The following is an 11,901-nucleotide window of genomic DNA, read 5'->3' on the forward strand; positions in this document are numbered from 1 at the left end:
CTCAAGATTCCATCCTCTTCTCATTTTTTTCCCTTAGCATATTATGATTATATCATAAAATTATTTGTAGTAGTCACAAAGATCTAACCTTATTTATCATTAACTCTGGTGCAATACAAGATAATCTTTGTTAATAATCTAACAAAATACAAAAATTCATATTGTCAAATCAAGTAAATCCCACTCACAAGAAACACACCATTATTATAGTTTATAGTACATTTCTTTAGACATTCTAGAGTTATTCCTAAGTTAACAAATGTTGCTGCTGTGTGTTGCAACTTCTGCCATTCCACTTTTGTCACTTAGGAAGGCCTTTGTAGCACAGATTGGGTTATTTTGTGTTTGGAATGTAGATTGTTTTAGTTTGAGTTATAATAGTACGAGTTTAGTGGGTAAACTATTTTAATTTGATAAAGAAATAGTAAAAGTTGTAGTAAATAATAAAAAAAATAAGTCAAATAGTAAAAAATGTAGCAAATAGTAAATAATATAACAAATTGAGAGTTTTGAGACCCCAAACAATGACCCCTTAATTTAACTATTAGCATACTAATTACTATACATAGAGAGAAAGCTAACGTTATAATTATAGTTTAGTAAAAATAATATAGAAAATAATATAAAAAGTAAGATTTGAACTTTAGTTTAAATGGAGATTAAGAAATAGTTTTACCATTAAACTAACTCTTAATATTAGCATTATTTCATTTCTTATAATTTCTTTTCCTTAATTATATATATTATGCTACGTTTAAATTCCGATATATATATTGACATGAATATGGTTAATTATTTTAGAAAAAGGAGGGAGAAAAAAGTAAACGCAACTTTAATAATATATATAGTTTGGTGTATGATATAATATAGGGGAGAGAAGAAAAAAAAAAAAAAAGAAGGTATGGAGTAATAATGTAAGGCTGTCTAAAGTTTCATCAAATCCAATAATTAATAATTGATCACTAGTTGTTACGAATAATGAAGTTTGGAGTTTGTGGATATTGAGGAGTCGTTATAAAAGTGATTATTTGACCGCTTAACTACTCCTTTCCCTTTCATTTTAGTTATATAATTTCATGTTGAAATACTATATTTGCTTTAGTTTCATTTCATTTTAATTCTTTTTCTAGATGGTTGGATAACAATTTAGGCCCTATTTGAACTATAAAATTCTAAAATAATATTATAAATATTGGTATTACTTAAACTTTAAGATACTAAACTAAATAATTAAAATTACATGAACTAAGATTTTAAAAATAATAATAATAAGCCAAAGATATGGACTAAAATAGCTTCTCATCCAATAATGTATATTGGTTGCTTTTACATCAAGGGTTGAATTACGCCAATCATGGAAAGTCACTTTGACTTTTTCTTTCTTGTTTTTATCGAATTAAATCCCAATCCCTATTTTTATGATTACATATCAACACTTTTTTTTATATTATTATTATTTTAAAAAATTATAGGATGAATTTTTTAAAATAATAAAATAAATTAAAATATGAAGTATATCAATTTTCATGATTAATAGAATTTAAAATCTTGTTATAGTTTGTAAATATTTTAATTTATTTTATTATTTTTAAAATTTTATATGTCACTTATAGAAGTATATCGGTATCTATTAATGTTTATTATCGATAGAATCTTATTACATGTTGTAAATATTTTTACAATTCCTCAATTTATAATCAGATATTGCATTATTTTAAGTTTGATTAATACATAATTATCCTTGGAATAACTAAGATCACTTACAAATTTCAGCAAAAATAGTTAGCTCTAATGTTCTACTTCTTCTTTTTTTTTTTTAATTTATATCGATAGAATGAAACTAATGGTTTAATATTAAATTTTAAGTGTAAGTTTGGGTTGAAATCACTTTTGACATTTCTAAAATCGCTATAAAAAAGAAACTAGTTTTGATATGAAAAAATTGCATTTGAAAAGTGTAGTAGAACCTAATACAATAGATCTAAAATTTAACAACAATAAAAAATTATTCGAAGAGAATGCATTACAGTATAGTTAGATGTACAAAAATGTTGAACTTTTTTTAATATAACAAATACAAATGGAGAATTGAAGTTTCAACATTTAGAGATGATAGTCATATCAATACCGTTGAGTCAAATTCGTTTTTACCAAATATTGGTATTTGCTACTATATGTTATGTAATATTATGAAACAATCTGATCCCAATAATTTTTCAATATTGGGCCCTTAAAAATAGTTAACTTTAACATCACAACTCCACCCAAACAGTGGTTTTGGATCACCAAACATTCCAACAACTATCTTCCCATCCATAACCACTCTCTTACTTCCCTTTTCCATACATATAAATACTCTCACACTCCTTATTTTCAAATCACCACCACTCAACATTTTTTATTCCATTATTTACTTCAAACCCTCTACTCAAAATCATGTCTAGTCTCTTCTTCACCTCTCTTCTCCTCTTTTTTTCCTTAGTACTTCTTCCTTCTCTCAATGCCTTGAGCCACCATTACTATGACCACACATGCCCTAATCTCGAGTCCATCGTCGCTCGAGAAGTTCGCTTAGCCACTGCAAACGACAAGACCGTTCCTGCTGCGTTGCTACGAATGCACTTCCACGATTGTTTCATCAGAGTAAACCAAATCATTATTAACGAGCAAAACTTTTTAGAGTTCGTTTAGAATGACTTTTTGTTATAAGTATTGACTATGATGTTTGTTTGTTTTTCTTTCGTTTTTGAAGGGTTGCGATGGCTCTGTACTTCTCGACTCTAAGGGGAAGAACACAGCTGAAAAAGATGGCCCTCCTAATATATCTCTCCATGCTTTTTATGTCATTGATAATGCCAAGAAAGCAATTGAATCTACTTGTCCTGGCGTGGTTTCTTGTGCTGATATCTTAGCTCTTGCTGCTCGAGACGCTGTTGTTGTGGTAATTATTATTCTAATCAAATTATTGAGAATCATTCTAAAATAATTATTTACTTTGAATTAAGGATCTTTACCTTTGAAAAAATGTTATATTAGTCAGGAGGTCCTCACTGGGAAGTCCCAAAAGGAAGAAAAGATGGAAGAATCTCAAAAGCTAGTGAAACTAGACAACTACCAGCTCCCACATTCAACTTCTCTCAACTCCAACAAAGCTTCTCCCAAAGAGGCCTTTCATTACATGATCTTGTCGCTCTTTCAGGTTGATCGTCATCATCATCCCGTCGTGTTAAATTACCGCTAATTAAACTCAATCGTTAAATTTCTTTTAATTAAAATCTTAAAGTTGATAGACCAAAAATGTATTTAAATTCCAGGAGGCCACACTCTAGGATTTGCCCATTGCTCGTCGTTTCAAAACCGAATCCACAACTTCAACTCGAGCCTCGATGTCGACCCATCACTGGATCCGAGCTTTGCGGCCAGTCTACGTAGGGTATGTCCGGCGAGAAACAAGGTGAAAAACGCAGGGTCAGCCATGGATTCGAGTACAACAGTATTTGACAATGCATATTACAAGCTTCTTCTCGACGGGAAGAGCATATTTTCATCAGATCAATCTTTGCTTTCAACACCAAAAACAAAAGCCTTGGTCTCAAAATTTGCCAATGAACAACATCTGTTTGAGAAGGCTTTTGTTAAGTCCATGGTGAAGATGAGTCAGATAGCCGGCGCCGGGCAAGAGGTCCGGCTGAACTGCAGGTTGGTCAGATGAAATTTAATGGTATATGTGTATGGATAAAAAATTTTATTTTTTTTATCAAAAAATTTTAATTTTTTTTTTTTTTTTTGGGGTGATAATTAATGGGGGTGGGCTTTGGAAAAGCTTTGGTTTGTGTGGAAAAAATGTGATACTATTTATTTATAAGGTAAAAAAGAAAAGAGGGTTGAAGTTTTTGTTGTTTGATTATGTAATATTTTTTTTGTTTTGCTAAAGTGTGTGGAAAATATTGATATACTTGTAATTTGAATAATTGTATTTTTCTTCTTTTCATATAAGACAAGAATGTGAATGATTCAACTCAAACCAATTACTATACTATACTTTTGTGTTATTAATTCATTTATTCCGTATCCAAAAAAATAATTAATAATTCGTTTCTCCCTAAAAGGATAAGTCATTGTCAAATGATATATTGAAGGGTCTATACTTTATCCAAAACTCTTCATTATGATAGACTTTTTTTTTTTTAATAACAACTAAATCTCCAAGTGTTAGAACTTAAATCCACATATGATGAAAGTTGAATTTTAAACTTAAATTATCGATACAATCATATAAGTTTACTAGTTTGATTTTAAGAATGTTTGCACAAAAAATATTATGACAATAAGGTCCACATGTCACTTATTTTCTAAATTGCAAAAATAGCATATTTAAAAGCGGATAACCATCTCATAACCTTATGATCTATCTAATCACTTGTCGTATTTGCAATATGTTAAAAAGAGATGTCATTAGCTGTTTTTTTTTTATTTTATTTGTCATCTGATATAATTTTTCTTGATTTTAAAATTTAGATAAATTTAATGGCTTAATTTTTAGTTTTGAAAGTTTAATAATATAACGTTAACTATATTTAATATTGTTTTTTTTGGCAATTATTTATTTATTAATATTATTTGGGTTAGGAGAATTGGAAAAGGACATTGGTGGTTTGGTTTTAATTTCTGCTACTTTTCCTTTGCTTCCATGACTCTATCCTTTTTTCTCGAGAAAGGGGACACCAATGGTTAATAAACTCCACTAACATTCATTCATCTCCTTTCTTCTTATTATAAATACATAATAATGTTTTTATACAGATTCCTTTTTTTCTTCACCACAAATGTATTTAAAACCATATTATTCAATTTTTCAAAGAAAAAAAATCATGTTATTACATTTATACCAACGTGTCGACATTTTCAATAACATTTCGATGTTATCAAATTACGTAAATTCTTTTTCTAGCTAAAGTCTTTCACGATATTTCTTTTATTATAACGTGACATCGTACTTATTAATCGAGTCAATGACTTTTTCGCTTAGAAACCTTTTTTGAAACGTTGTCTGCCTTTCTCTGCTTTGGAAGACTTGAAAGTTTGTTCTTTGATAAGAGAAGAAAGAAAAAAAACTCATGATCTTAAAGATAAAATTTTTGAAAAACATATAGAAATGGTAAGTACTAGATTAGTTCATAAAACATTATAAATTAAAAAGAAAAAATGGTGGCTGTCAGAGGTCTGACACGTATCACCAAGTGTCACGTGAGTCTTTTTCTGTGGAAGTTCCGATGAATCTTGTGATAAAAATGGTGATTACGAAATTAAATAACAATATATTATAAACTATATATATATATATTACAATATACTTTTGATGTGTAAATTAAAATTTCCTTCTATTATAATATTGTATGTGCCATCGATTTCTTGAATTATGTATTATTATTTTACTTTATAATTTTAATTATATAGTTTAATTATGTAGACTAAAATGATATTTTAGCATAACTTATAGATGTCTCGAATCTCTTGTTCAATAAAACATTCAAAAATTTAATGTGTTTAATTTTCCAACATTTGAAATATTTAACATGTGCCAAACTTTTATTTTTTTATTTTTGAAAAAGTCTATTTTCTTTTCAAAATTTAAAATTTTTGTTAAATATAAAATTGAAAAAATCAAATATTACAATGAGCCCAAGGAAAAAAAAAAAAAAAAAGGCATGCTTGAGAAAATCATGAAATGATGCATTGTCTAACCTTTTAATTGAACATTATAAAATTTAATATATTTGAAATTAACCCAAAAAAAAAGTAATTATTTAATAATTAAAAAAAAAAACAATTTGGGCCATTTACTTTAATAGAATTCATTAATAGAATTTATTTATTTTGCTGAAGAAGGAAAGTAGGATTATTTTAGGGGTAATAATAATATATAGTTTTGTGGAAGCGGATACGTCTTCTTTTGCCTCTCTCACGTAAGTTTCGCACTCCTTCATCTTGACCATTATTATTATTTATTATTATTATTATTCACGTGTTTCATACATTTTTATTTCCATTTAAAAAGAAAATACATATTTTCCCATTTTCATCATACCCCAATTTAAATACCCAACCTTAATTCGATAATTTAAATTATCTAATTAAACACATAATGGTCACTACTTTAGTTTATCAACTATAATATTAACTTTTTAATTTAAAAAAAAACTGTAGTATTAGTTGAATAAACATGGGAAACATGTCATTAAACCATGTTAAATTAATATAATAGAGATATCCTAACACATAAATTGAGTTTTAGCAAATGTAACTTATCTAGTTAGATTTTTATATTTTTATTGTGTAGTTGAATATTCATAAAAATTAAGTTGGATTTTTTTTTGATCATGCTGCTTCATATACTCAATGATATGGGGATTCAGATTTAGGGTTTTACATATGATAGATATCTAAAAAAATACATTATATTAAATTTTGATGTCATAAATTAAAATAAAATCTTATACACAAAAAGAATAGTGAGGAAACAGAGTTGAAGTTTCGAACATAAATTAAGGGAATTCGAGAAGAAGAAGAAGAAGAAGAAGAAGAGGAAAAATATATATATATAATAGTTTTTTAGTATTAAATTCACAATATGGATATTGAATTTATTTATTTATTTTCGCTATGTTTCTTTCACCATAAATGAATTAAAATTGTGGGCAGGAGCAAGTTGTCACTCTTTCCCATCAAATCTTAAATAACAATACCTAAATTGTTGGGAAATTGAGAAGCACACAAGAATTATGAAGAAAAATATTTTTCCGATATATATTCTATATTTTTTAATTATCTCAAGTTTAGCTACAACAATTAAAAAGAATTTTGTATCTAGTAGGACTTTAAGAAACTAATAAAAATATATATAAAAAAATCTTCATTATATCGACTAAAAAATAAAATGAGCTGTGCACCGTCTAGAACCTTGCAATTTCAAGTAATGAAAACAATGTAACATTTACATGTGACCAAAATCGTTGACGTTACATGTAATTAAAAAATAATAATTAGAGGAATATGATCTATAAAATAGTCACTTGAGGATTCCAACGAAGACAATTGAGTAAATAGCATGTGAAAGACTCTTAATTAACTTTATTTCTTGCATTAGACTACTAAATTCATTATTTTATACTAATTTAGATGTCATATTGTGATAGACTCAGCATCACATCATTGTAAAGATAACTTGTGCAAGACAATTAAAATAACCTAAAGAAGAGAACGAGTCTATTAGATCAAGTCCGTGAGAGATGTATACACAGATGAGATTCAGTTGCACCAACATATTCGATTTATGTTTATTTCAAAAATTATTTTGAACATACCTTGAGCCAAACAATAACTTTAAATCCTCTCTCACTATTTGAAAAACAAATTAATTAATTGTTGATAAGTATTGTATTAGTACAGTATCTCCCTAAATTCATCAACCACTTTGATCCATATCTCCCATAATTTCATTCATAACAAGCCTTCTAGACCTATTTATTGTATGAAAACACAAATATATATGTTGTTGAAGCTCCTTCATTTGCTCAACAATGGCTTCATCTTCTACAACAAACTCCTTCAATATCTCACACCCTGATCTGCTACTTCTCATCCACATCTCCCCCACTGCTCTCAAATGCTCCACCTCCACGTCGAGCCTGGCAGCCATCCGACTCAACGTGTCCAAATCATTCATCGTAATATACGTCCCTCTCGCTGCAATCTCCATTTGCTGGAGAGACGTCTCCAGCGTAAAAGGGAGCTTATAATCTCTCTTAACCTTCTTCTTCAATAAGCCCACAAAGCAAGCGATTAATAACCCCGGCGCTGCCACGATGCCGACGAGACTGTGCAAAGCCAGAAGTAGTAGAGCCACCAGAACCGCCGCGTTTGATATCAATAAACAACCTTTGGCTGCTCTCTTCCTTAATCTTTTCAACCTGGTTAAAGAATATGTTATGATCAATATATGCTGTTTAATATATTTACTTTGATCCAAAAGATTTGAAACATTGTAGGGTTGCGCAAATGGGGTAGTTTCTTTTTACTTCTAACTCCAACAATTGTATGTTGTCAAAATTTGAAATAGTAATTAGCTATTAGTGTTTTATCTATTTAGATCGATACAAAATGAATTTTTAGTTTACCTCAACTTGAAATTCCAACCACCTCTTATTGGAATCAAAATTAAAAGTTGAGATTATTTTAAAGATTCGAATTTTAATGTTTTACCGATGTTTAGACACAATTGAAAATTTAAGAACTTATTGAATTTAAAAAAAAATTAAAGATTGTAGTTATTTAACGTGGAAATTTAAAAATTTAGGGACTAAACTTGAAATTTAACCCATCATTTTAACATATTTAAATCACTGAATATTCAAGATTGGTAAAAAAAGAAAACAAAACTCCTTGAGTAGGACCGGATTAAAATTCACCATTTAAACTTACCTCAACTTGCTTCGAGTTTCATTCCGCTTGCTTGCAAGTTTCTGCAACAACTCGGAATGAGATTCATGCAATGCAAGAAATCGGCCCCCAATTCGAGTAAGAATGGAGAAATTAGGGTCTTTTAGATGAGAGAAAGAAGACAACGATATTAACCGATCATCCTCCCCATAAACAAGACCATGATTACCGTTATCGTCATCTTCCGCCCTTAAAGCCATTGCAGTAAGCTTGATAGTAGCATTGACAAGAATGTGGTGATTGATTTTAGTTTGATTCAAAGCTTGAAGAAGAAGTCGGCAAGTTTCGAAAGCTTCAAAGCTAGCTTGGAAATATTGAATTAAAAGGTCATGGTTGTGGACATGGCCACCATTGGAGGTGATGTTGTGAAGCATATCTTGGTCTGGTTGGAGAAGACATGACATTAATGAGGATGATGATGATGATGATGTGTTGTTGGTGGTTGCTGTGAATTCAACGTAAGAGTTTGTTCTAAAGGCTGCTTGGTATTCTTCGTTAAGGTTTAACTTGTTGGATAAGGCATTTGCATTAGCCTTGTTCTTTTTTGATGATGATCTCTCTAACCAAAATTAATAAAATCAAATTAAAATACACATTATATTGTATATCCACACAAATCAAGATAGATCAAAACCCACAAGCAAAATCTAATATAACTAACACTAATTAAATTACATATGAAACTTTTAGGTTTGTTTTTTCAATTTTGATTTTTACGTTTAATAGTTTTTTGGATCAAAATTGATATACAATTGGATTTTATGTTTAATGTGACTGCATTTTTTAATTTGTATATAGTTTCTTAAATTTCTTTTAGTGAATTATATTTCACCAATATGTTTAAAATATATTATTTTATTATCTAAGGTTTTTGGCATATTTTCCAGTCGACGACCACCGAAAATATTTCTAAAAAATGTGGCATTATTTCAAATAATTTAGGTTGATTTTAAAAGTTTTTTCAAAAATTAAATTTTTTTTTTTTTGACAAACTATTAATAGAACAAAATCAATTAAAGATATAATAAAATTTAAATTTAAATATTTTATAAAATATTCTATTTTTATAAAATACTTGAATTTAAATATTTTATAAAAAGTACTATTTTTATAATTTCTCTTATTAAAATGGAGAATTTCATAAAAAAAAAAAAAACAAATTTGATAGATTTTACTATATTGTTTTAAATAATTTTAATATTTTGTTATTTTTAAAAATGTTCCATAAAAAATGTAATATTTTAATAATATCAAAAACCTACTAATGTTTTATTTGTTTACAGAATTTAAGGTTCTGATTGGATTGTAATTCAAAAATTATTTTAGAAAACAAATAAACAAGTATAAAATTACAAAGACTAATTTTCTTTTTTTAATTTTATCTGAGATCCACACGTATTGTTCTACTTTAAAATTTTCAATTTAAATTAAAAATTCGTATTTTAGTTACAAATTTAAAAATGCAAGACTGTATTCCATGTTTACATTTTATGAAAACAAAATTACTCAAATAACAAAAAATACATCAACAGTTCATTGTTATATCGAGAATAAATCACTGCTTCAAGTATTGTTTCTCAAAAAATAGGTTAGATATATGAATGATAGTATATAAGGTTTTAGCTGACCTTTAAGATTAGAGATGGCAGATCTGAGGGATGTCCACACAGAAGAAGTTTTCATCTAAGGGAACACATAACATAACAGAAGAAACAAAGGAAGAAGAAAATAATTGATGTGTGCTTTAATTTCTTATATATGTGTGTGTGTGTATATATATATATAGAGAGAGAGAGAGAGAGAGAGGGTTTTGATTTGATTTAATTTAATTTGGTGTAATGTAATGTGTTTGTTAATTATAGATAGGAGAAGTCCATAAGAAACGGAGAAGGGAAGGGCACGTGGCAGGTGGATGTTTAGGGTGTGGCTGCCACCATCACTTTCTCTACACGTTATCCTCCCTCACACGCACCACCCTCCGCGTCGAATACACTCCCTCTTCTCTTCTTCTTCTTCTATTTCTTTTCTTTTCTTTTCTTTTCTTTCTATTATTTTATTCTCTACATTTTCTCAATTAAATTTCATTTCATCCATACTGAATCTATATTTCTATTGTTTCCTATCAAAATTAATGAAATCTTTTAAATAAAAATAACTCATGATTTTCATCCATGCAAAGGTATTAAATGTGCTTGTTGGTGGTTTAGTTTTTTGACATTCAGATTTCGACATTTTTCTCAACTTTTTAAGTGAATAATTGGAAATTTTTTTACTATACGTTAAATGTTTAGAAAACTAATAAAGGTTATCTATATATAATTTTTACTATATGGACATTCTTTTCAAGATAATGATCGAAAGATCAATGAAGTTAAATTATTATTTACAATAATTTTGACCTAATCTAAGGACTTTGAGATTGAAACACTTCAAAAACAAAAGTTTATCTAAAATTATGACTTTTGAATCAAATTTTGAGATAGCGTTGTAAGTGAGGTTATCTCGATAAAGGTAAGTGTAATAACGGTGCAATGACTATCATGGGAAATTGAAAAAGAAAAACATTGTTTTTCCAATTCTTTTAGGTTGTTGTCTTTTAATTTTTTTTTCTTTTTGTTTTCATTTCAACTCATAATCATTTATACTTTAAAATTCATTTTTAAAGGAAGTATTTTGTTTTTAGTTTTGTAACTATGAGCTTTTGACTTCACTCTTAAGTTAATATACTAATAAAGTATTAATGCTGATAAGGTTAAGAAAATACCACACAGCTCATAAGGAAATAGGAGACTCCAAGCCTAATCATAAAATATCAAGTGATCTTAGATGTAAAATACATCATAAAACTAGAGGATGTGTGTCAAATTAAGTTAACTTATAATTGGCAATAGAAAAATAGAGTTAATTATTTGACTTTATGCTTGAAATCAACTTTGGATAGAAGTTAACTTGATTAGTAAGATAAATGCAGTCACCAATATTTACGAGCTTCTTGTTTGAAGAATTGATGCTTAACTAAAACAAGTATATTTTTTTTCATTAATATTGCCGTTCAGTACTAGCATAAATCACTCACCAACTCTTTTACCGGTGAAAACACTTTTTTTTAAAAAAAATAAATTCTCCAAGTAATCTTTGTAAATAATGCACGAATGACATATATTTTCACTTAACAATCACTCTCTTAGCATATTTTAAAATTGAACATATAAATTTATGAGGAAAAATCTAAACTGTGACATTAGGAGTTGTTCTGATACCAGCCAACTTATAGTTAGTAGAGATGTTATTATAATCCACAATATCTTTAGAATTAGGACATGAATCGCAGTGTGTACAACTATTTATAAATACAATTTCAAACCATTATCGATAGGGTACTTGTCATTTTTTATTGGTCTT

At 28.1% G+C, this 11,901-nt stretch overlaps 2 protein-coding genes across 2 annotated transcripts; one reads left to right on the top strand and one right to left on the bottom strand.

Annotated features, from left to right (window-relative positions):
• Nucleotides 1–2,396: 2,396 nt before the first annotated feature.
• Nucleotides 2,397–4,024, top strand: LOC103488570 (peroxidase 64-like). The gene is made up of 4 exons (XM_017044479.2): nt 2,397–2,643; nt 2,753–2,941; nt 3,037–3,199; nt 3,315–4,024. The coding sequence occupies exons 1-4, from the start codon at nt 2,437–2,439 to the stop codon at nt 3,710–3,712; spliced, it is 957 nt and encodes a 318-aa protein (XP_016899968.2). The 5' UTR covers nt 2,397–2,436; the 3' UTR covers nt 3,713–4,024.
• A 3,345-nt stretch (nt 4,025–7,369) lies between these two features.
• Nucleotides 7,370–10,243, bottom strand: LOC103488392 (UPF0496 protein At1g20180-like). Its single transcript, XM_008447104.3, has 3 exons — nt 10,128–10,243; nt 8,482–9,058; nt 7,370–7,970 (listed from the first exon to the last, which is right to left on the bottom strand). Exons 1-3 carry the CDS (start codon nt 10,180–10,182, stop codon nt 7,466–7,468), a joined length of 1,137 nt encoding a protein of 378 aa, XP_008445326.1. The 5' UTR covers nt 10,183–10,243; the 3' UTR covers nt 7,370–7,465.
• Nucleotides 10,244–11,901: the final 1,658 nt, after the last annotated feature.

This window comes from Cucumis melo, chromosome 3 (assembly GCF_025177605.1).
Source record: "Cucumis melo cultivar AY chromosome 3, USDA_Cmelo_AY_1.0, whole genome shotgun sequence".
In the NCBI taxonomy this organism is placed as follows: Eukaryota; Viridiplantae; Streptophyta; class Magnoliopsida; order Cucurbitales; family Cucurbitaceae; genus Cucumis; species Cucumis melo.